At 38.6% G+C, this 26707-nt stretch overlaps 1 protein-coding gene across 1 annotated transcript in view; it reads right to left on the reverse strand.

Annotated features, from left to right (window-relative positions):
- Macrod2 (mono-ADP ribosylhydrolase 2) overlaps positions 1–26707 on the reverse strand; it is a 1899209-nt gene that overhangs the window by 167775 nt on the left and 1704727 nt on the right. Inside the window, exons 9-10 of the mRNA XM_076849439.2 lie at positions 17026–17107; positions 6676–6720 (exon numbers count right to left, since the gene is read on the reverse strand). Coding sequence (XP_076705554.1) covers positions 6676–6720; positions 17026–17107 — 127 coding nt within the window. The remainder of the gene's footprint in view (positions 1–6675; positions 6721–17025; positions 17108–26707) is intronic.

The following is a 26707-nucleotide window of genomic DNA, read 5'->3' on the forward strand; positions in this document are numbered from 1 at the left end:
CTTTGTAACAGACTTCTTTAGTAATCTAGATTCTAAACAACTTCCACATGTCCCCAGTTAAACTACTGTGCTTCCCATTTCCCTTGGTGTTTTACTAAATCTGTCCAAGGAGGCTAATAAATTAAATTCTGAAGATACTTTTAGGAACGTGTCTCCAAATTCATCCCTTCGGATGCAGTGTGCTCTGCTAAGCATTGCTTTACGCCTCCAGCCCTGGGGGTTCTACTGAGCTCTGGGCTTATGTCTTCAGCTGGGAGCTTCCTGGTTCTTTGGCTTCCTGCTACATCCAGCTCAGGGGAAGCCAGGGTGTTTGCTTCCTAGAATCCTGGTAGTCTTCTTGGGATGGTTGTGTTCCTTAGTCTAAGGTTAAAGTCCCCGTCAATTGGTCTCCTCCACAGGGCCCTCTCTGTCTCTTGGGTCCTCTGGCTACCCACTCCCTATTGCCCCTTCATGGCTGGGATCGGAGTGTGCCCCACTCCTCTCAGCCCTGAGGATTTCCCTTCACTCAACTTAACGTGAGCCAGAGCCATACACTTGGGGTCTAGAAACCTCTCCTCTACACAGTACTGCACAGCTCAGGGATGGGTGTTATGTGCTACCCACTCAGGAACTAAACCCCAAACCTGAGATGCCATCCTCAATATTTCTCTTGATTTACTATTCCATTCCAAGCAATACCAAGTCCCTATCAGCTCTGCTCTAAAATATATCCCAGATTTATCTGCTCTGCTCATCAGTTGTAATCACAGTCGCTCAAAACAGCAGCAGCTTTTGCTTGGGTTACAGTAATCTTCTAAATTCTAATTTATAGTCTTCTAATCTCTCTGCTTCTACTCTTTACTTCCTCTGATCTGTTTTCCACACATCAGCCAGTGCAATCTTGGAAAACAACGCAGATCATATCGCTTGCCTGTTTAAAAATATCATTTTTTAGAATAAGATCCTAATCTAACTCTATGGCCTAGCCCTATACTTCATTTGGGCTTCATCTATCTTCTTAGCCTTATTTCTCACTTGTTCTTTGTGTTCCTCAGTCCCTGCAAAGCTGGTTCCTGCCTCAGGGTCTTTGCACCTGCTGTTGCTTTCCCCATCCACCCCTGGAACACATATATGTATACGTCTGCCCTGTATTTACTCTTTGAATCTCAGATCAAATTCAGCTCCCTAGCGAGGTCTTCCCTGACCACATAATCTAAGGGGGCTCTCACAAGGGAGATCTCTTCCAAACACATCAGTTATATCTGAAATTATCTTGTTCTTTTTTTTTTTTTTTATGCTTTGCTCCCAGCCCTAGCCCCAAAAATGTGAGTTCCATGAGACAGGGCACTTGTCTTTCCAATTCCTCTTATATCCTTGGTGCCTAGCAGTACCATAAGAAATTTATTTTAAGTTCGATTTTATATTTGCCTCACTCAGGCCTTTCTTTAAAGTCAGTATATAATGGGGCCCATGTCTAACTTTCACTCTCTTGGCAGCTATTGCCTTGTGCCAGGATTCCAAAATTATACTATAGAGCTATGGCAATTTGTTTTTCTTTTCCCATTTATTAAAAAAGGAACAGAACAACTTTAAAAACCCACATTTGATAGATGTGTTATTAAAAATCTCCAGTGACTACAAAGGTTTTGGGCACTAGGCTCACTTTTTTTGTGGTTGCGAGTCAATCACAGCTAAGGTCATTACTATGACCAGGGTGAAAAATTTTGCCAATGACTACATTAGCAGCACCCCCCCCCCAAACTTCTGTCACCAGGTGTGAGATGTGTGTTGACCTTTGGAATGGGTTCAGCAAAAAAAGAAATGAGATACTTGGAACAGCTCACTGAGCACAAATACTGGCTCAAAGAGATTCATAAAATGGGCAAGGCAACATTTGCAATCTCACTAGGAGAAGACTCTAATCTTTTTGTGCCCCTGAAGTGTGTCATCTGCAACTGGGACCAACAGGACAGTTTCCAGTGCTGGAAATCCAATTCCAAACCAGGAAGTCTTAAATTCCTAATTCTTGGTTTTCCACCTGAGGGAGAATTCTTGGGGAGTGGGTGATATTTAGAAAGACAACTGCCCACATTTTAAAATATCTAAGTGTTCTTAAACTACAACATCTTGGGGCTGGGGTTGGGGCTCAGTGGTAGAGTGCTTGCCTAGCATGTGAGAGGCACTGGGTTCGATTCTCAGCACCACATACAAATAAATAAAATAAAGTTCCATCAACAACTTAAAAAAAAAAAAATTAAAAACAACTACAACATCTCTTTTTTTTTTTTTTTTTTTTTGGTGGTACTGGGGATTGAACCCAGGGCTTTGTGCATGCAAGGCAAGCACTCTACCAACTGAGCTGTATCCCCAGCCTACAACATCTTGTTTTTGAAAAAAGTTGTAGGGTTATCCTTGAGTAGTCAGTAGATGTGAATGCATATTAATTATGAAGTTGTCCATGATGTGGATATTCTATCATTTCACGATACCCATGATTAAAGTGTTCTAAAGCATTCAAATGAAAGCCACTGATACACATGCTTCTGTGCCCAGGTTTCTACTTGTGGTTCAGTAGGAAACTCTGGGGGAGCTAAAGGGTAAGTTGTTCTTGTTTCTCATCAGAAGTATCCCCAGGCTCCTCCTTGACAGTGTGCTGTGTTTTCTAGGTTGCCTCTGTTGAAACCTGGAGCTTTGCCATGAGCATGACTTTGCCCTCTGGGGAACTCAGCTGTGCACCTGGCACTGCTGTGATTGAGTTGCCATTGGTGGTTGCTGATTTTCTATCCCTGCTGGCTCAGACTGGGGCCAATTTCAACAGTGCATGGCCATGGAAATAAAAGGACATGGGGAAATAGTTACCACGCTAAGATTAAAGATGATGATTAAAGGACATTAAAGGAATTCTGGGAATTTAAGCTAGTCAATTTTTTTTTTTTCCATTTCTCATAGGCGCTTCACCATGAAGAAAGATCTTGTCTGACACAGATATCTGAGATGTTCTTACCTCTATATACTATAAGAGTCTGGACATAGGAGAAAGAAAGCTACAAACCTGGGCCCTGGGGTCAGGCCAATCTGGATTTGTATTCTGGCTGTGTTATCTAACCAAGAACTAATCCCTCTTAAGCCTTGATAATAACATTTCCTACCTCATAATGTTGTACATATGAAATGAGTCCATGCATGACAAGTGATTGGCACAAGTGGATGCTTGATTAAAAACTGGCTGAGCAGCGGTGTGCTGAGGCTGATTTAAGCCAGCTCACACCAATTAATTGCACCATCTCTTCTGAACTCTCGCGCTCATTGGCTTCATGTTGGATAGTTTGGAAAAAAAAAAAAAAACCAAAACAAACGAAACATGGTAGGTGTATTCACACCACAGAAATCTACAAACTCTTCACACGGGGGCTCCTCTACTCTTATCATTTTACTAGAACACCACTGGTTTTTCGGTATTTAGTTTGCTATTCACTATCATTCAACAGCATTTGTTGGCAGGTTGATTCACTCAAGTAGTCCTTCACTTGTGTGAACTGCATTCTTAAAAATCCCTCCAGCTTTTTATTTGTATTAGAAAAGGTGATGCAGGACAGAGGAAAGGCAGCAGTTATTGGTCTTGAGACACTAATTCAGACGCTTCCTGGGGACAAACATGCTCTAGTGTGAATAAAGCCAGCCTGCACACCAATATCTGTCAGGGCCAGCTGGCACGCCAGGGAACCATCCAGCACACAAATCCCCCATGATTTCAGCACTCAGATATTAGGAAATGGAGAGTAGCTCCCCAAGCCCACTCTGCCTGAGTGGCTTAGCATCCTTGGGCCTTCGAGTGTGACTTTAACAGCTGTGTTCAGCTGCGGGAGATAAAGAGTCCCAGGAAATCTGGTGGGACTAAAATCAGAAATGATGATCCAATTAATGCCCTAGACCTCAAATGCTGACTCCGACCCTGTATACTCTGCATTAGCATTAATAATGATTTCCTTAAAATCACTCAGTGGTTTGGATAGATATCTAAATCTCATTAAGAAGTCAACTCCCTTTGCCTAAAAATATGTACTTAGGGCACTTAGGCAAATGATCCATGGCAAGATAAGGTTCTTATATTGGCTATACCCCCACAGCCAACACTTTCAAGGACACTTTATAGAAGCAAGATAAATGAGAATAGCAGAGATTAACATTCAATTTGTGGAAGTTAATCCACAGCAGGGTGGCCATTTAAAACCTTTTCTCAACAACATATTTTTTGAGAAAATATTGTTCTTTAAAAAATAAGACATTCTACATGGGTCTAGAAATTGAAATTTTTAGTAGAAAATTTGTCTTGGGCTTTATGTTTTTTAAAAAATCAAGCAGAATCCTTGTAATAAATCTAATCTTCTCAGAAGGAAACACTGAGGCAAAGGTTTGAGTAGTTAATTTGAGACATTATTCTAGGAAGCACCAGAAAGGTGAGATAGGAAAAAGAAGACAACTGATACCAAGTGTGTTAATGAGTAAATCTGCACTGTGGGCATCCAGGGCTCAAATCTCCTAGAGACCTCTGAATGATGGCATAAAATCATGACGTCCAATACCACAGCCCACTAGTCACATATCATGGATGAGAGTTGAAAGGTAGCTAGTCTGAATTGCAATGTGAATGTAAGATACACACCAATGTCTAAAAATTAGCAGTGTCAAAGATTTAGTTTTGAAAAGGTAAAATATGTAATTAATCTAATTTCTATATTGATTATGTCAAAATGACATTATTTGGAATGTTATATAAAATATTTTTAAAACTGATTTCATTTCATTTTATTTCTTTAACGTGACCACGAGAAAATCTAAAATTGTACATGAAGCTCAGATCTGAGGCTCACGGTTTATTTGCACTGGGTGGTAATGGAATATAACTTGCCTCTGATGTAGCCTACAGGAATGGTGGGTGATTAACCAGTTCTTGTTCAGCACTGATTGGAGTGCTAGTCCGGAGAAATTAACTCCTTGGTACCTTGAGTTTGCCTTCATGACCACAGCCAAGTCTTTAGCCAGGAGGCAATAGAATTCTTTAGAAAGCTAATATCAAAACAATAATGAATGCTGAGGGGACATAGGTAGGGCACCAACAGATGCTACCACCCTCTTCATTCCTGCTTCTGACTTTCAGATCCTCCCACAACTTCTCTTGATCCATTGCTTTTGGGGAGATCAAGAGGACCTTTCAAAAATCAGACATGTCTGCACTGGGGAAGAGTAGATAGAAGCTATGATCATTGTTCCAATGAACTTTCATGAAGAAAGGAAACTGATGTGATTTTCCCAGGAAGATAGTCAGTGGTCAGGGAAGAGAGAGAAGTTTAACTGAATAAGCAGGAGGCCCATTTTAACCAAATGAAATCTATTGCATCAGAATTTGAAGAGCCTCCTATTAACAGAGCTGCTCAAATTGAGATTGTCAGTCATTTGTAGGGGGTTCTGGCAATAAATAGGGGGTAACACAAAATTAGAACCGCCAAGACATCTATTTTAACTTTGAAACCTGGCCCAATTTCATGACGAGAGCAGTGCAGTTGCTGAAATGGAGAGCATGGGAATCTTAACCACAGAATTAAGTGCTATACCTTTCCAATATCTGTTAGAAATGAGAGAGAGATAAAAAAAAGAAAGCAAGAATGTATGGAATCATTACTGTGGCCCAAGCACTATGAGGAACATTTGAGGTATGTTACCTCATTTAATCCCTTAAAAGAAGCAATCTGGTGAGAAGCATAAAATGAGGTTTATAGAAAAAGACACTTGCTGAAGGTCAATAAGTGGTGTAGCTAGAATTGAATACAGGGCTATTGATCTATGTATTCATTGTATTCATTAGTAAGGACAGATTAAGTGTCTACCTTAGGCAAGAACACATGCTTTTATCTACTAGATTTCCCTCATAGACACTTAAGGAGTTGGCATGCATCTTAATTTCAGATAATGAGAACAACGTACCATATATAGAAACTGTATTTTCCGAAGATGGCCACAGCAACATTTTAGGCTTTACCTGCTCTGCAGAACCACTCACCATCAAGAGATTAAACCTATATTTCTATCCTGAAGCTGGGAGGACTATTCCAAAGAGTGTAGTTCAGTGGAAGTGATTCAATGGGACTTGTGACCCTGGATCCTACGAAGGGTAAAGCTTCGCTCACCTTTTCAAGAGAAGTGCCCCTGGCCATCATGCTGTCAGGAAGTCCAGGCCACATAAAGAGGCCATGTACAAGTATTTCAGAAAAGTTTTCCAATTTAATGTTCAGCTGATAGGTAGAATCAGTTGCTAGCCAGGTAAGTAAATGAGTGAATTTTCAGATGATTCCAGCCTCCAGCTCTGGAGACTCTTGTGAGCCCCAGGCTTCATGGAACAGGATGATTGGGTTATCTCTGCTATGTTGTCTGAATTCCTCATGCACAAAATATATGAGCATAAGTGGTTGTTCTAAGCACCAAGTTTTGGGGGTGATTTATTATACAACGCTATAATAAACTATAACATCATGTTGAGCATAGTTTTTGCCTTAAGAGTTAGTGCAACTACTTCCTTATTTTACAACATTGAGCATGCATGTCTATTTTCATTAAGCTGATTTTGTCTTTCTTTGAAAAAAATATAGGGTATAAATAAAGAAAAACCTGTCTCAAATAATAAAATCATAAGTTCAATACCTGAATCTTCTTTCATGTCAACATCCTCTTCCTCATTGGTATCATCTATTAAAAGTAAGAGAAGATAAAGAGAGATTCATATAAGAGCTAAAAATCCCAGAATGTTCCACTTTGACTAATAAAATATATTTTTTAAAAAAAGAGCTCAGTAAAAAGACACTCGTTTTTTTTTTGCATTATATCATTGTGTTGAGTTACAAAGTGAACACATTTAAGGCACTATTTAATATCCAGGGTTTACATTTATGTTTTATAAAATTATTACATATTTGTAATAAGTTGTAATATTCAGTAATTCATTTTACTTACACAAATTATGCATGGTCACCTAAATCATTTTAATTCTCCAGAATTGTGAATTATGGACCTTAAATTTCACATTTTCTGCATTTATTAAAGGCGTGCACTCTTATCTCAAGTATCAGAGAAATGCAGACATCAATATTTGGTTGAATGTTAAACACAGACACATGTTAAATCCCTGTATGGCGCCATGAAAACACTACTCTGCTACACTTGTAAATCCAAACATTTATGCTTTCAAGTGCCCCTAGTGGTTGAACCATTCCCATGTAAGTCCCCTCATCTTCCAGTGTGACCCTTTTAAGTAGGGTAGGATGTGTGATTCCTCTGCGTTGTAGATGACACGTGCTCTTTTGGACTTAGGGCATACTACCACATCTTACCTTGAATGGCCTCCATATCCAGCACCAGTCTAACATCTATAACCCCACAATTCCTGTGCTGAAATCCTAACCCCCAAGGCTATGGCATTAGGAAGTGAGTCCTTGGGAGGTGGTTTGATCATAAAGGTGGCACCCTCACAAATGGGATTAGTGCCCTTATAAAGCATCTGCAAGAGAGACCCCTGGCCTCTTCTGCCATGTGGGGAGATGGGGCAAAGACACTTTCAATAAGGAATTGGGCTTTCATGTTGATCTTGGATTTCCAGACTCCAAAAATGTGAGAAATAAATTTCTGGTGTTCACTGTATGGAATTTTTTTTTCAATTTTTTTTTTAAGAGAGAGAGAGAGAGAGAGAGAGAGAGAGAGAGAGAGAGAGAGAATTTTAATATTTATTTTTTAGTTTTCGGCGGACACAACATCTTTGTTTGTATGTGGTGCTGAGGATCGAACCTGGGCCACATGCATGCCAGGCGAGTGTGCTACCACTTGAGCCACATCCCCAGCCCCACTGTATGGAATTTTGATAGAGCAGCCCAAGTGGACTAAAACATCAGTCAGTGCCAAGTCCTGCCCTGTGCTCCTGTTTGTTCCTCTCTGTTCACATTGCTATACTAATTCTGACTCCAAGTACACTTTGCCTTAGGTAACTACTCTTCTCTTCTTCCCCTTTCCTACTCCCCTTTAACATATGGCTGCCAACTCATTATTAAAATATAGGTCTGACCTGATTCATAGCCATACATTAATTGCCGTCTGCCTAATAAAAAAGTCTAGATCCTTCCCAGGAATACTCAAGGTCAAAGCTATTTAGTTCTTAGTTTCCTCACTTTCGTTACACCAGTGTTATCACCCATACAGATGGCAACTTTCAACTACTCGTCTCTGTTCTTTCAAGGTATACCTGTCTTAGTCCCTTTTTTGATGCTACAACAAAATGCTTAAAGCTGGGTTCTTTATGAATAACAGGGATTTATTTAGCTCACAGTTTTATAGGCTAAAAGTGCATCTCTTCACCCTCCAGTAAAGGCCTCTGGCTGCATCATAACATGGCAGAGGGCATCGTTGTGGAAGCTCACACAAGAGCAAAGTGCATGTGGAAGACCTCATGTGGTGAGAGAAACATAAAAAAAAAAAAAATATGGGGAGGGACCAGGGTCTCTCTCCTATAACAAGCCAATCTCATGAAAGCTAACCAAGTCTAAAGGAACTATATTACTCCCTCCCTATGGTAGTGCCTCCATGACCTAATTATCCAAGTCCCCATCACCTCTATACCATTACACTGGGACCAAGCTTCCAGCACACAGACCTTTGGAAGACAAAACGTACCCTAACCTTAGCATTCTCCTGTAGCTTCCTAAGCCTGCCTTACTCTTGCTGGGAATGCCCTCTCCACTTTTATTCACCCGCATTCTTCAAGGTCAAGCTTAAAGTCTCTGATGGAATTAAGCAGGGTTTGTACTTGGAAATAGACAAGACACAGCTAAATCAAAGAGAAAGTCTACAAAGCTTTCTACAGCATCTGTTTAATCCAAGTCTGAATGAATAGTGTTCTTTTTGTTTTGCCTTATTTTTATTGCCTCCTGAGTATGAATGTTAAGGATATTTGGGCTTAGGTCTGCATATTGTTCTCAAACTACCCATTCACTTGGCATGCAATCTTGGAGAAATTACCTAATTTTCCTGATGTCAGGTTCATCACCTGTGAAGTGGGATAATAACAATGCCTTCTACTTAGAATTGTTATAAGGACTAAATGAGGTAATGTCATGTAAAACACTAAGACAGTTATTGAAACATTATTAAGTGCTTAAAATTAGCTATAATAACTATAAACCCCATGGCCTACCTCCTTGTTAATATATCTGTCTTCCACATGCTCGTCTCTAGATCATAAGTTCTATGGAGATAGAGAGCATGCCTTATAAACATAAGTCCTTGGTACCTAATGTCATTCATTTTATTTATAATTTTTACTGAATGGCCCAATCATGTATAGCTGTGCAATCTTGGGCAAATAGCATACAATAGTATATAGCTCAGTTTCTTCATCTGAAAAATAGGGATGATAGAAGAACCAACTTCCTAGAGTTGCTGACATGTGTAAAATGCTTACACAGAATGAGCATTCAGTAGATGCTGATTATTGCCATTATGGTGTCATTATTACTATTTTTGATATTTAATCACTTATTGGGCTCTACTGTGTTTAAGAACGGTGCTGGGCCTTGAAAATACAGGTTAATAATCCCTACCCTCACAAAGTGGGTGGTAAAGAAAAGTAAAACAATAGTCAGAACTGGAAGTAACAGATTCTCTGATGGAGAAAAGCAGAAGTTCTATTGGGAAACAGACAAGAGGCAGTTAAAACAGAGACAAAAATCTATAAAGGCTTTTCCAGAAGAGGTGAGGTTTCATCTATGTCTTAATGATTGAGGTCAAGTTAGCTAGAAAAAAAGAAAGGCTACAGTATATGCCCAGAAAATGTGGGTCCCCTGTCTACATCCCCTTGTTCCTTGGTACTTTAATGCATAACAGCCTGACTTCCAGTCTCCTGCTCCTGGGTCCTCTGCTTGAGATCTTCCTCTGGTTGCTAGAGCCCACTCAAGAAATATTAGGGAAATGAATACCCTGCAGGGCTCAGCATTCACAAACGAATGACAGGATTTGCATATCAGTATCCCAGCTCCTTTGCTTCTCAAGTTCATTGAAAAACATCCCAAGCTTGTTCCATACTATCTCCCTTAACTCCCTTCTCCCCATTGGACTCGAGCCCCAGATGTGCAGTGGTAATTGGTTTGTAATGTAACCTATTGCTCTCATTTCCTTCCAGGTCCCACTTTCACACTCCCCTACTGGTGTTTCCTGAGATTCCCTTTGAAATAAAATACTTCCATTTGAATCCTTGTTTCAGAATTTTCTTCTTGGGACCCTCAAATCAAGACAGGGTTATCACACTCAAGCATAAAAGAAAACATCTGTCCAAAGGCCTGCATGTGTACAGTCAAGATGCTTTGAAGGAAATACAAGTAGCTCTCAATGGCTGAAGAGAGGGGTTCTATGAGAAAGTACAGCTGAAGTGATAGTTTCTGACTGAAGGTCCATCTATACCAGGTATGATGATTAATTTTATGAGCACTATAAGGTACTCACACAGTATTTTGGTGTATGGTTGAGGTTGTTTCTGGAGGAGATTAACATTAAATAGGTAGACAGAATAATGTGAATTGCCTTCCCAAAGTTGGCAAGCATCAAACAATCAGATGAAGTCCTGTACAGAACATAAAGTAAAAGGAAACCCTCCAGCTAGACTGCTTTCATTCTTGTATGTCTGTTTTTGACTGACCTTGGAATCAAATAGAAACATTGGCTCTTTCTGGGTCTCAAGCCTGTAAAGATTCAGAATAGAAGTACATCTTTGGCTCTACTGGTTCTCAGACCTTTGGATTCAGAATGGAGCTACACCATTAGTTCTCCTGGGTCTCCACCTTGCAGACTGAAGATCATGAGACTTGTGAGACTCCATAATCCTAGAGTCATTCTTTATAATACATATCTCCAATATACACATTATGTATGTATACATACACCATATATACATATATGTAAATATGTATTATGTGTACAGATGTACACATATGTCTAAATATATATATATATATATATATATATATATATATATATATATATATATACACACACACACACACACACACACACACAGATGTACACATCTCTCTCCCCTTCTCTCTTTCTCTCAATATATATATATATATATTTTTTATATATATATCTCCTATTGGTCCTGTTTTCTACTTTTCTGTAAATTACTGATTCATACACACCCAGTTGAAGGATATAAACTTTATTCTGAAAATTAGAGTGATTAATCAACTTTAAGCAGTGAAGAGTAACACCATGCTTTGAAAGATTTCTTTTTTTCATGAGAGGAATTTACTAAGAAATTATAAAATACATACCCAATATTTTGGTATTATTTGTATTAAAATCAAGCAGAAAATACTTTTGGTCTGGAAAGCACCTAATGTGCCATTACATATTAATAAAATCCACAGCAGCTCAACATTATTCTATATAATGTGCTTGCTTGAATTATATTTAAGCTGCAGATTTCTACTGAGTTTTTTTTTAACTTTCTCTCTAAGAAAACTAGGCACCAAAAAAGACAGTGTGTTAAAAAAAAAAAAAAAAAAAAAAAAAACCAAGAAAAAGAAATGATAGCCCATGGAAAGAGGGAGCCATGCCATTCAAAATTTGGAAGTAGTTAGGAGACTGATGGAGCGTGGGCACAGAGCTGCTGCCCTTTTAAACAGTTCTTCAAGCATCATACTTCTTTGTTAGAGGACAAAAATGAAATAAAAGGTTTCTAGCCAAGGCGATACAAATACCATTTCAAAACAGAGAGCAATCCATCAGATGGTATTGTTCTGTACATTCAGAAATGCCAATCCAGAAAATCCCCCCTCTCTTCCCGGGAGTAGACCACACAGAGGGTAAAACTCCATTTCCTTTTAAGGGGCCTCTTTGATGGTAATTTCATAATAGATACTGTTTTTATTCACCGCATCACTCTGTGTCAGATTACCCTGTTGAATTCTTCACAAAACACACAAATATGACTGAAGTTCTTATTTTGATAAAAAATGTATGTGCAAACCAACAGTTTCTCATGAATAACCAGTTCTTGGTAACAGCTAGCTTCAGATATTTCAGAGGCCATTTTATAAGAAAATGGTTAGCTATTTTGAAGTCTAGACTATCTATTTCAACTTTCAAGGGAGACAAAGTTAATAAGAATTATTTTTGTTGTAATCATTATACCGGCCTTCTGAGAAGCACTTCATTTTGCGATAATAAAGTCCACAGGTTTTTTGTTTGTTTAATGAAGCATCCCATGGGTTTTGGAGTGACTTCAAATATGTCTACTTCTTTCCTCTGGGTCCTCCTACTAATAGTGTTTTGAGAAAGTAGAAAAAACAAAAATGCACACCCATACAAAACTCTACAGAATGTTATTCTAAAAGCAGAAGTTCTCAAAAATATAGTTTCTGGGTCAAAAGCATCATTGTCATCTGAAAACTTGTTAGAAATGCAAATTCTCAGGTGGAACTTAAGATTTATTGAATCAGAAGCTCTGGGGGAGAGACCTAGAAATCTATATTTTAACCAGCCCTCCCTCCAGCTGATGTTCATGCACAGGGAAGCTTCAGAGCCACTGGTGCAAAGTACTGATATTGCTGCACTGGAGGATGATCTTTCAAAAAAGTAGATGTTCATCTTTAGGAACATCAAGGCTGAAGTAACTCGTGTTAATGTAAAGGGTGCCCAAGGTGGGTATGAGAAACAATTATGCTCTTCACAAAGATGCTGCATGTTTTCTTCTGTGTTTTAAGATCACCCTGACATCTTACAGCTGGATGGATGGTATCATGGTCTGTAGTCAGGAATCTTAGATTGTCTATCATAGTTCTTGGATGAAGACTAACTTCAAGGAGGTCTGTGACAGCATGGAAAAATTAAGGTGTTATGAAGGGGAAAATTACCATCATGAGCTACTAAAGCATTCTTTCCACCCCTAAGGGAACAAAAGAACAGACACCTGAAATTGATCTCTAATTTTCATTGTCAAAATTTTAGGGGGGCTAGGGATGTGGCTCGAGTGGTAACGTGCTTGCCTGGCATGCGGGGCACTGGGTTCAATCCTCAGCACCACATAAAAATAAAATAAAGATGTTGTGTCCACCGAAAACTAAAAAAAAAAAATATATATATATATATTAAAAAATTCTCTCCCCGACCCCTCTCTCTCTTTAAAAAAAAATTAAAGATGCTCACACACAGGAACTAGTCTGTACGGTGAGCAAATCCATCATCCTGTTGTGGCTTTTTATTTCATCTGTTCATAAGTCCTCTGCCTTGAAGCTTAATTTCTTACCACATGCCTCTTTGTGCATTCCTTATATTTTTGATATTTCATTACCAATGGATCCTAGGAAAAATTTTTTTGTTTGCAGAGAAAGAAAATATTATTAGCAATAAAAATGCTTTTCAGGACTTCCTTATAGTAAAAAGATGTTGGAAATCCTCATGGCTTACTTTTCTTGAAAGCAGAAACTAGGCAAAGATAGACTGATAAGGGAACATCTTTACCTAGTCTGGCTTTGTCATTAAGTTGAATACCTGGACCCACTGAATCTAACAAATGGCTAAATATAGTTTCTATAAGATAATTGATAGAAGTAGGAGAAAATTTAATTAATTAATTAATTTAAAAATTTTTCTTTTTATGGTGTTGAGGATAAAACTCGGGGCCTAATGCATGCTAGGCAAGTGTTCTACCACTGAACTACATCCTAGTTTGAAAAATTAAAAAAATAAATAAATAAATAGATAAAAGCAAATATGTCTCATTGAGTACTCAGATCTCATTAATTTATAAATTAATTAATCAAAAGCACTACTTATAAAATTGCATGGGCCTGCTCCTTGCAGTTTTTCCCACTGGGTACACCACAGTACCAGTTACTGAGATGTGGGATTCAGGAAGAGGAAAATTGGGATGGTTGGGACAGATTTTGAATTTGCTTTTTGGATGGGCTGAGTTGAAGATGTCTGAGAGTCTCCAGTGGAGGTGACTTGTGTGCAAGTGAGTGTACCAGATCGGACTGGGTCAGCCACAGACAAACGTCTGGAAAAGCAGATGACGGGGCATTCATCAAGATAACTGCTGCTCACTCAGGCATGAGAAGGGCTTCAAAGGGTCCTGTGAAGTCATAGGATCAAATCAAATATGTGCTGGCTTTGGTAATCACGCTCAACCCATTCAAGAGGTTCTAATAACCTCAACAAGGACAGTTGCAGTAGAAGGATAGGGATAATCATGTGATTGCTGTGGATCACAGAATGAATAGAGAGTGAGAAAGACAACCCTTCAAAGCCATGTGCCTGAGAGTAGGGCTGTCTATCAAGTGGAATATAGGTTGCAGGATTTTCAGCTCCTCTGTTTATCTTTACTTCCTAGCCTTATCAGGGATTATTCATTCATATACTGTTCCTCAAAAGAAACTGTCTCCCTGCATTTGTGCCTCAATGTTTTCAACTAAAGAACAGAAATTAGTCTACCCAGGATGTTTGAAGGGTCTTTCAAAAGCACCCTGCCAGAATCTCTGTTAAGATGCCTGCAGTATACTCCCTTCTCCAAGTAGCATTCAGCACTGTCTTTTTTGCTAGGACTTTTCTAATGAGATCAAACTCTACTTAGTCAAGGCTTGTGTTCCCAGGTCTTTATTTGTTCTGCTGTTTATCAGCATTTGCTACACTCACTGCACACTCAACCCTGTTGAAGGGACAGATTGCTTTCTGTCTGTGCCTGCTGCTTGTTCCTACATCCAGGTTGCTTGGTTACAGCAACACTTCACTGGATTTTCATTGAAGGCAAATGTGTTTGTAGCTTTTGAGGCCCATCAAGTGGAAATGGTTAGCACCCATTTCCTAAGTAGGCAGTAAGCTCATTTATGTCACATTACAGAGAGCATGGCTTGTAGAATTCTAAAGCAATGTGATCTGCACATTAAATGTGCACAAATGTGTCATGTCCCTGTAAGTATTCATAATTGAAGAAAATTCTGAGTTCTTTCAATCTGTATAGTTTTTATATGCACTGAATATGGCATTTAGAGGAAAAAAAGTGCAATTCAGACTGGGTAAGCAGTGTTTGTATATGTGTATGTGAATGTTACTTATTCAAAGATTATTGGTGTGTTTTTTAAAAATCATATCTGCAGTAAATTTCCAATTTAGGGCTTAAAATTACACAAACTTATTATCTTCAGTTCTATCAGTCACAAGTCTCTCAAGGGAGCAAAAATCAACCTGCAGGTAGGGTTGCATTCTTTTTTTTTTTTTTTTTCCTGGAAGCTCTGGAAGAAAATCTGTTTATTCATTTGCCTGGCTTCTAGAGACCACCCCCCATATTCCTTAGCTCATGACTCTCTTTCACGGTCTTCAAAACTAACTCTGTTGCATCTCTCTGAACATTCTTTCAAAATCACATCTCCTTCTGATTCTTCTCTTCTGCCCCCCTCTTCCAATTTTAAGGACCCTAGTGACTATATTGACCTCATCCAAAAAATTCAGGATAACCTCCCTAACATAAAGTTAGCTGACTGAAACCTCAATTCCACTTGCAAGTTGATTTTCTCTTTGCAATATAACATAATCAAGGTTCTGGATATTAGGATGAAGAAACTTTTGGGAGGAAACTTTTTTGACTATCTCCCCTGATAAAATTAGGAAGCAAATTGCTTTTCATAAAAAAATGTCTGAGGAGTAGAAAGTAAGGACAATTCTATTTGTTATTTGTTTATTTTAAATATGATGATATCCCATGAAGGATGTCCAAGGTCATCTTTTATTTATTTGTGGTGCTGGGGATAAAACCCAGGACCTTGTAAATGCTACTCAAGTGCTCTGCCACTGAGCTACACACCCAGCCCACAGAACAATTCTATTTAGAAATAAAATGGTTTCCTCTGGAATCAAGTCTATAGGCTTAATATTAAGTTCATTTTTGAGTTTTTGGTTTTTACTTCACTACTTTATAAAAGGATTTTTTCATTAACACAAATGGCCCACAAATATATGAAAAAACTGTTCATCATTTCTCTCAGGGAAATGCAAATCAAAACTACTCTAAGATTTCATCTCACTCCAATCAGAAAAAAATGTGAAAAAATGTGAATAATAATAAATGTTTATGAGGATGTGGGGAAGTAGTACACTTACACATTGTTGGAGGGACTGCAACTTAGCATAACCAATATGGAAAGTATAATGGGGATTCCTCAAAAAACTAAGAATGGAACCACCATATGACCCAGTATACTACTCCTCAATTTTTTCTTACCGTGGCTAAGGAAAGCACTTTGGGCTCTGTGACTTTAATGACACCATAAAAAAATAACAAGGCATTAAACAAGCCTCAGCCTTAATAGGCTGGAAGAGGGAGAATGGGAAGAAATATTCAAATTATCCCAGTACGACTAATGGCACATTCAGTGGATGTAAATCCATTACTCAAGGTTCTTTAATAACCCTGACGTTTCTCCTACATTCTAAAAAGGAGTGTGAAATAAGGTGAATGACTACCATTCTCAGATTGCCTTAGAAAGTGCCACTGTAGTCATTGAAATTTGGCACGAGAAAATTGGGTGGAGTAGGGCTGGAATGCAGGAACAGTTTGAATCGTGACTACAAATATAAATGGGCTCCTCAAAATTTCCAACAAAAGGATTTAGTGTGATCAATGTAGTCATGAGGCCTGGAAATCTTACTCACTGGGGAAGAAAATACAGACCAAGCAATATGGGGAAAAGTGGAGTCATTTGGTCCAAACCCTCACTTGGATGTAAAGAATGGGGACCTAAGAAATGAAAAGACTTCCTAAGACAGAGAGGTCTAGAGCCCAGGTTTACTGTCATCTCCTTCAGTGCTTAGAAGCTATGATACACATTTGAGGAGATGGCTGACATATGGGAATCACAGTTGTTAACAGTCCTGAAGATGTAAAGTGGGATATAAATATGAGTAATGCTTCTACTTCTTCAATTGTGAGTTTCAAAGGAAACAAATGGCTTTACTCACCTACAGGGAAAAACTCGCTCATTTTCTTTTTGTAGATTTTGAAATCGACTTCTAGGAAGACGCAGAAGATGATCCGATCCACCTAGAGGCAAACAATAAGCACTCAAAGTGAAAGAAAATATGGCAATTTCTTTCCTATAACATGGTCTTAGAACAAACAAAAGCAAATGGAAAAACCTCATACAGATGTATTTAGTGATATAGCTAACTACCTCCCAGCATTCAGTGAAGTTCAAGGGTACCCGTGTGTGTGTGTGTATGTGTGTGTGTGTGTGTGTGTGCACACTCTGTATATAAATAAACCCACAAGCTCTTTGGTGGAAAGATGTTATATAAATCAAATAAGAAATAATAAATGACAATAAGCCACTTTGCAGCAAGCTATAAATAAGAGCTGGGAATCCGACAGGATACCTAGACTTTATGTTCTATAAAACAGCCACACGAGAGGCACACAGCAGAATGACAATAAAGTATGTCAGTAAACAAAGAGCTCTTTGTCCTACTCTTGTTAGATAAATATATTTATCAAACCTGTTAGTATTTGAACATTGTCCTAAAAAACTTCCATGCAACTTGATTGTCTTGAAGTTGCTTATATTTTAGCCTAACATACTCAGAATTGCAATAGAAATAAAACATTGTTAGTTGACGGTGACACAAGGTCAATATACCATTTAATTTAGTAGATATTTTGAATCCAAAAAAGTCACCTCAAAAGTAAAACATGCGCACGGTCTTTTTATCCTCTTTCAAACAGAGTTTCTCTGTGTTAGGAGTTTCTTTGAAGCATTCAGAGAGTGGTATGGTACACAGAGACAAGAGGTGGAATATACATAATGCTCATGCTTAGTCTATATTAAGTTGGTGACTCTGAAAATAAACATCCCTTTAGTTCCTTCATTTGAACAATGTAGAAAAAAGTTTGAGAATCAGTCAGTCTATCAAATTGCAACTGATAAAGCATCAAATAAGGCCTCTCATGTTAGTAGGGAATGAAATAGGGCATGAATGCAGCAGAATAAGAAAGAACCCAATGGATATCATCCACCTAAACCTGCAGCTCTCCCAACTTGTGGGGTACAGATCCTGCTTGCCAAGTGTGAAAGTTCCCAGTGAGAGAGACCTGTGGGGTGAGACATGGTAACTGGGTCACGAGGAACCAGCAAGACTGATTCAGACCTCCAATCAGTGGAAATCCAGAGATCTGGTTCCTTCATCCCTTCACAGGTCTCCACCTCACTCCATCTCAGCTAAGGTGCACTGCCTTCTGGGCAGCCAATGGATTCCATGCTGTAATAAACAAAGACCATACAGCCCCTGTAATTGCCCCATAGGACGGATTATAAGAGAAAGCACCTAGCCTTCAGAATTGGGAAGACTAGGGTGCAAATAACCATGTTTCTTTTCTTCTGTTTTCACTTTGGGGTCTGGTGTCCAGCCCTGTTAGCATATCATTAATATATTATACAAATACAAAAACTATGCCCATTAAATTTACAGTTCACTTTTCAGGTGAACTATAAATTTAGCTGAATAAGTGATTAACTCCGTGTAATAACAAATGTGCATCTCCACTCGGCTTATGGTGTGTTTATGTCCCATGACTAAAGCTCAGAATCATAAAGTTGTATAATAGAAAAGAGTTGCCAAAGGTCATGTACTCCACAATAGAAATGCATTTCTAAGAAATTTAAAACATGAATATACAACAGTGTAGAAATACATTGTACTATTTAAATAATTGAGAGGACATTAGGCTGGTGTAGCGCCAGACCCCTAAGTTCCTACATAAACAGACTGAGCGTAAACAGTAAAAAGAAACAATGATCAAATATTTTCTTTGCATGTACCCACATTCACCCTACAAAAGCCTCCTCATGTACCTTCAGTCTAGCCCAAAGCGTCCCATAATCTGGAGATGTCTAATTCATGAATTTCTGTCTGGTCAAATTCTCAAATTTGAACATGACTCAGTTAATCTTTTGTCAGAACTAAATATGGATACATACAAAGGAGTGCCACACCAACTTTAGGATAATGTTTTCTGGAGAGGGATGGAAAGTAAAGGATGAGAAAGATAGGGATTTGAGGTATTAGTTAATATTTTATTTATGTAGAAAAAAAAGCTTTGAGAAAAATAAGGCAAATGGCTAATAGGTATTAACTATACATGAATATATTATTTGTACTGTAACTTTTTGTATGTTTGAAATACTTCATAATTAAAAGCCCTAAAATTAATAATAAGACCTGTAGCCTTATTATTTTTTCTTAGACACATCCTACTCTTCACCTATCTTGAGCTGCTCGTAGTTTCCAAAGATATAATTATACTCATTTCTGTACCTATGATTGCTAAGTTTGCCCCTCCAGGTTTCAGATTATTTCTCAAATCACCTAATTGTGACCAAAAAAAAAAGCAAAAGCAAAAACTTGGCTTAATAGAAATCTAAGAAGACCAAGCTAAACAAGCACGTATTTACTCATTTTATTTTAGAACACTCTTTTCCCTGTGTATGTGTGTGAACATATGTGAGTGAATGTGTGTATGTGCGTGTGTGTTTGCGGATTAGCTCTTTAGTGTTAACGCTAGTCTCTTATTTGTATTTTTAAACACTATAAAATCCATGTCTAAATTTTTCAAATGTTGCAAGAAATTGAAACCTTTCCTTTAGCAAATTAGGCTCTGTTATCATGGAGATAATTTGTGTCCAAAATTCAGCAGTCCAGTTTATTTTTTTGTGAGTGAAAATGGATGATGAGGATGAAGCACTTTATTTTATTTATTTATTAATTTGTGGTGTTGGGGATTGAACCCAGGGCCTTGTGCATGTGAAGCAAACACTCTACCAACTGAGCTATATCCCCAGTTACTTTTATTTTTAAATAATTGAGTGGCCTAGTTCTCTTTTCTTAGAAGCAAATTGAATCCAAGAATTAACCTCATTCACCATGTACTTATTAGGTATGTATATGTGTGTACATACACATTCTCCATGGTTTTGCTGGACAAGAATTTATTTAGTTGACAGGTTCTGTGTTTATAAACTCATCTCGGGTACTGAGTAGTCTTCTTCCCACAGCTTTCTCGTACTGGAGAGGTGGGATCCCACCCTCATTGAGAGGTGGGATCTAAACCCTTTTCTCTTAAATCTGGGAGGCTTGTGACTATGGAAGAAATGATGTAAATCAATTTCAAAATGATATAATTCAATAAAATTTCTGCCTGCTTCTCTTAGGAGGCTGTCTCTTGTACACAGTCATCACGCCACGAGGAACCGGAGACCACATGGAGAATCTATATGTAACAATTCCAGCTAACAGCCTTAACTGGAAGAGGGCAGCCTTCAGATGGTTTCTGTTCCAGGCATTTGAGCCACCCCAGCTGATGCCACATGAAACAGAAATGAGCTGTTGCTGCTAAATGCTGATTGAAAATTCATGAGCAAAGATACAGAAATACATAACCAGAAGTCTGATATTCTTCCAGCTTCTTCCTATCACCACTTTTTGGAGTTTTGTTTTTCTAGCTAAGAAAGTACTTGACTCATGTTGAAAAGGTCACACTGAAGTAGAAATCCAGGAAACAGAATCTACCATGGGATGACAAGAAGAACATAGAATGTCTAATTGCTACATGGCTGAAAAGACTGGAGATCTAACTTGTGCAAAGGAGAAAGGGCTGAGGTTTTCCATTCTAGCCCTGGATAAATTTCAAGAGAACCTAAAAGAATGGCTCATTACTGAGACACAGGAGTATGGTTTCCATTCTTTTTTCTTTAAGTCATGGAAAATTTTTGTAAAATGTTGAGAGACTATTCATTTATTCACTAGTTACTAAATGGGCAACTTGAATTTGTTGGGCCTAGTCCACATAACATTCAATCACTAGAAAACATGAACCCAGAAACTGAGTGATTTTTTTCCCTGAAGCCAAAATTTAATTAATGACAAAAATACAGGTTTCTTAACTGTACAAACAGCATTCTCTCTATGATACCTCCCAGATGGAAACACATGGGATTGAATTTCTAAGCCTGTAACTAGCTCTGTGACATTGGTGGGCCTTCATCTCTGTGGCCCCAGTTTTCACATCTGTCTAATGAAAGGATTGAACTCTATCATCTCTATGGTTTCTTCCTGCTCTGTGATGATCTCTGTGGCTGTTTGACGTTGTCAATTTAGTAAGCTTGAGCTACATTTCTCTGAGTAGTTCTGGATTAGGGTTGGCCACAGAGAAATTTCCATGAGATTTGTAGGGCAGAAGCACAGCTGTAGCCATGGTACTAGAGAGATGGGTTTATAGTTCTGGGCAGATTGCACACATCTTTACCTGGGTGTAGGGTGGCAGCTATTGGACTTCTCTAGCTCCTGCCAGTCTCTGCCTCCAGTGCTTTTTGGATCCTATGTTATTCACACATGTTCTCTGCAGTGAGGACACAGGGTCCTTCTGTAGCTGTAAGGCCCAGTGAAGTGAGAGACAGATATGCATGGCCATTTGTCCCTATGGAGTCCAGTTTCAGCTCACGACTTCATATTCTCTCCCATTTTGCACTGAACTTTCCTCATTAACACCTGCTCTTGATCACTGCCCTGCTGACATACTCCAGGCACTGATTGGGTGCTCTCCATAGACTTCTTAACCAGCTGCTTTACTCATCTTTTTCATCACTATGACCAAAAGAAAGACTTGACAAAAAAAAATTTAGAAGAGGAAAAGTTTATTTGGTGCTTAGGGTTTCAGAGGGCTCAGTGCATAGATGGCCAACTCCATTGCTCTGGGCTCAAGGTGAGGCAGAACATCATGGCAAAACAGTGTTGCAAAAGAAAGCAGCTCAGGACATGGCAAGGAGGAAGCAGATAGAACCTATTCAGCAGAGACAAAATATAAACTCCAAGGACATGCACCCAGTGACCTATCTTCTCCAGTCACACCCTACCTGCCTGGGTAGGTTACCACCCAGTTAATCCCTATCAGTAGATCAATTCAATGATTAGGTGACACCCCTCATAATCTGATCATTTTATCTCAAAATATTCTTGCATTTTGTCACATAAGCTTTTGGGGGGCACCTCATCTCTAAACCATAACACCAGCTCCATTTCATGGGCCCTGAGTAGTAGATTTCTCTGCTGGGCCAGAGAAATCTCTCCTCTTTTGCATATTTACTTTCCCACTGTTTTAGTGAGCTTTTGAGTTGCTGTGACCAAAATACCCTCAAGAATGACTTAGACCAGGGAAAGTTTATTTGGGGCTTACACTTTCAGAGGTCTCAGCCCATAGATGGCCAGATCCATTGCTCCAAGCCTAATATGAGGCAGCACTTCATGGGAGAAGAGCAGCAGAGGGAAGCTGTTCAGCTCAGGGTGGGATCAGGAAAGAGGGAGGGAGGGAGGTAGAAGTAGAGGGAGGAAAGGAAGGAGAAAGGGGAGGGGAAAGGAACACCTTTAGGCCACGGGCCCCACCCTGTGACCCACCATGCCCCATCTACCAATGGTTACCAGTCAATCAGTCCATTTTAACTAGGATGAACTCATTAGGTTATAGCTCTCCCGTCCAACCATTTCACCTTTGAATATTCCTGCATTAACAAGAGCTTTTGGGGGATACCTCATGTCCAAACCAAAGCACCCACTTTCCCCCATGATTTTATAATATCTAGTTAATTATAGGATAAATCATTTATTCTATATCACACACAGAGTTCTGCTGCCCTGACTAAGCCTTAACCAATGCAACCTTAATTTCACTGAGTATCATGTAGGGAAACTCAACAAAGTATAAAAAAATAACAGTGTCCCCATTTAGAGGTGGGAACCTAGACCTGACAAAGATATTTCAATTTCAATTACTTCCTTCAAAATCACCATTTGTTGGCCCTAATCTATATTCTCAGTGAACTTCATAAAGTGTGTATCTACTCTTTCATAATTCATTTCATATATTTAACAGGATTCACTCCTTTAAAGAACAAGTTGTCAATAAACTGCAATTGATCCTCATTCTAAAACATAAATATTAAATTTAAAAAAGGCAACATTCTTATCTTTGGGAATTAACAACCTGACTCTAGTTCTCTTTATTCCTTAGATGGCAACCTTATGAAAAATCAGATGCTACTCATTTTTGTGTCACTAGTATATGATCATAGGTACTCACACATAATAGGAAGTCTGTCAATATTTGTAGGGTATATGATTAAGCAAATAAACAACTAAAATGGAGGTATGTGCCTGATATTTTAAAAAAGTGAGTTCTAGAACCAAAAAATAAGATACTGAGTAAGCAGACTTTCCCTTATGTTTGCCAAATGACCTGCAAACAGAACTGCAGAGGACCCTGAATGTTGATTATTTGTTGTCACCAACTGTCATCTTTTCCGGTGATACTATCCTTCATTGGTTCTCTAGATCAGTACCAAGGTCTTCATACAAGGCATTTATTAATTTCACAATAGTAACAGTGATATCCTGCAAACTAGAATGTATTAAAAGCTAAAAGCTTTTAAAAAGGAAAAAGACAATATCAAGTATATGTAAAGATGGATGTAGATTGACAAAAAGCATATGTAGTTTTAGAAGAAAAAAAATCTATAACTATATACAATAATATAGGTGAATCTCACAAGCATAATGTTGCATGAAAGAATCCAGGAAAAAAGTATACACTGGATGATTCCAATTCTTTCAAATTCCAACACATTATAGAATTAGACAAAATCACCTACAGTGTTAGAAGTCAGTGTAGCAATTACTCTGGGGTGAGGGTTGATGAAAATCAACTTAGAGAAATGCTTAACATCCTGGTATTTTGATCTGGATGCTGGTTCCCTGGATGTGTCCAGTTTGTGAAAATTTATCAAGCTGTGCACTCAGGAACTATATGTATGTTATGCTTCAATGAGAATTTTTTAAAGGTTGAAAGTCTGATGTTACAGTTGTCTTGGTCAACAACCCAAAATCTATTTTCATTGACTTAGAGGTCAAAAAAGTCCTTTAAAAGCTGAACTTCTAAAGGCAATCTCTCCATATATTTCCACTGATGCCAACTGTAGCTCACCCATCAAGGCATAAAGGAGTAAAGATGTATTTCTTTCACCGAGATATCCATTAATCCACTGTGGGGGCTTTTATGCCCCATAAACATGATGACATACGTTCTATTAATCTTTTTCAGCATCATATCCATTGCCCCTGAAGAGGGCTACACAGTGAAGCAGGACTGGAATATCTGTGGCTGACCTCCATTTTTCATAGCTACCTGTCACAGGGAACTGACACAGCCAAGATTATCCTGTGTTCAGTGATACTGGGACAATGAATGGATTCTGATGAATGTAACTTGCTTCCTCAATGACAAACATTCAAAGATAATGGTGTACATGCAAATACTGGGGACTGATGGAGGTATATACTGTGTAAATACATGTATAAATACAGCCCAATGGATATAGGAGGTGAGTCCCAGTTTTCCTAAAACAGAGCTTAGGTATGGTGTATTTTTTTTATTTTTAATAAAAGAGTAGCTTCTGCTGGCAAGTGAATTAAATTTCAGGATTTAAGTATCAAGTTTATACAAAGAGAGGTTTTGAGAGCATGGCAGACCAGAACACTTGGAGCTTCCTTGGTGTTATGATTAAGTGAAGGATAAATAGAATGGCAAAGAGACAAGGTCATTACTGATTAATTGAAGAACAAGAACAAGAACTTGAAATGCCTGGATGATAATCCCTCCCTCCCATCATGTCTAGCGAAGCAAAGGAGAACAATCTCTCTGTGTATTAGTTTTCTGTTGCAGCATAACAATTTACCACACATGTAATGGCTTCAAACAACTCTTTATTATCTATTTTCCACCAACTTATATTTCAGGGCCCAGCCTAGTTGGGGCCTCTACATACCCAGAGTCAGAAAAGCTGCAGTCAAGGTATCAGCTGCATTACCATGCTCACTAGAGGTTAGAGTTCTCTTTCAAGCCCCTTCTTTTAAGCTTTTGACAGAATTCAGTCCCTTGCAGTTGTAGGATTAGGTCCGCATTTTCTTGTTGGCCAGAGACAGCTTTTGTCTCCCGAAGGCCATGTGCAATTCCTTGCTGTGGACATGGATATGGTGCTTGCTTTCTTTAGGGCCAGCAAGAATGTGTCTTTATGACTATTCTCATCTCTAACCCCTAGACTCCTTTTTAAGAACCCAGTCAGACTCAGCAGGAATTCTTCCCTTAATTACCCAGTGGACCAAATACTTTAATTATATCTGTGAAAACCTGTTTTTCTAACCAAGAGAGTGGCTATACCATCATATTTGCAGGATCCACACACTAAAGCAGAGAATACTGAACAAGACATATATACCCAGGAGAGGGGTTAAACCATCATGGAGGCTGTCCTGAACTCTGCCACCACCCCGGTTTTCTCCATGTAACAGCTACCTGTTCTGACTTTACCATTGATCAGCTCTGTGACCTCGAGCAAGTTACTTACCCTTTGTGTCAGTGTCCTCATCTCCAAAATGGAGATATTGACCTGGTGGGACTTAGTGGCTTAAAATAACACCTATTTATTTAGTTCACATTTCTTGCAGGTCCAATGGCTAGCTCAAGGTGACTTGGTTCAAGGCTGAAATCAAGGTGTCAGTGGAACTAAACTGTTCTCTAGAGATTCTCCAGAGATTCTGGAGAGAAATGCACTTTTAAACTCATTGTTGTTGACAGAATTCAGTTCCTTGCAACTGTACATCTGTGTTCCCATTTGCTTGGCAAAGGGCCTGATATGTACTAAGAGCTCCATAAACATTAATCACTTGTTTGTAAAGTTTCTATTCACCTGGCACCTGAAAACTCTAGTACATTGCTGGCATATAAGAATATCAGTGTTCACTTAAGAGGTCCTTTTATTTCTACACTGATTTTTTTTTTGTGTGTGTGTATGCTGGGAATTAAACCCAGGACCTCTACATGTTCTGTCACTGAGTTACTTCCCCAGCGCCATGTTAAACCAGGTCAAGACAAGGTTTCCATTAAATGAGAGTATCAGGATCACTTTTTTTTTTTTGGTGAAAAAAATTTTTTCCCAATTTCTGAATAATTCTATTTTAAGAGAAACTATTACAAAAATTCCCCCTATGATACTGGCCAAATCAGCCAGTGAGATAAAGGAAAAATGGGAAAGCTGACAGTTTGAGCTGTTGTAATGGAAAGATTTCACAAGACCCTACAGGTGTCCCTGTTCTGGTATTCTAAATTCCCTGACAAATGTCACTGAACATCATTCTTCAGCTTCTTGCTTAAAAGTATTAAGTATCTTCACACTTGGCTCCAACACCCCAGAATTTAGTATTTTAACTTCCACAGTACAGAAGGGAATTTTTTTCTCTCTCCATATTCCAGAGATGTTAAGATTAGTTGGAAAGCATTTATAATCCATAAGCACTTAAAAGACATTTTTTTTTCATTTTGAAATTGCTTCTGTGTGCATGAAAAGGATCCTTTGTTTTGGGGGGCCTTTTGCAAACTCAGTACATCTGTCACTCGGTGGCAGCACAATTCAGACTCTTCCTGTTTTGTTTTGATAAATTGCTCTTTTTGACTTTTCTTCAACTCTATAAGAAAAATGTCCATACATCTGAAGAACCAAGAGTTATTTTGGTTTGAGCTGGAGGCTCATTTGTACAAGTTAATTTT

Source organism: Callospermophilus lateralis, chromosome 3 (genome assembly GCF_048772815.1).
Source record: "Callospermophilus lateralis isolate mCalLat2 chromosome 3, mCalLat2.hap1, whole genome shotgun sequence".
Classification (NCBI taxonomy): Eukaryota; Metazoa; Chordata; class Mammalia; order Rodentia; family Sciuridae; genus Callospermophilus; species Callospermophilus lateralis.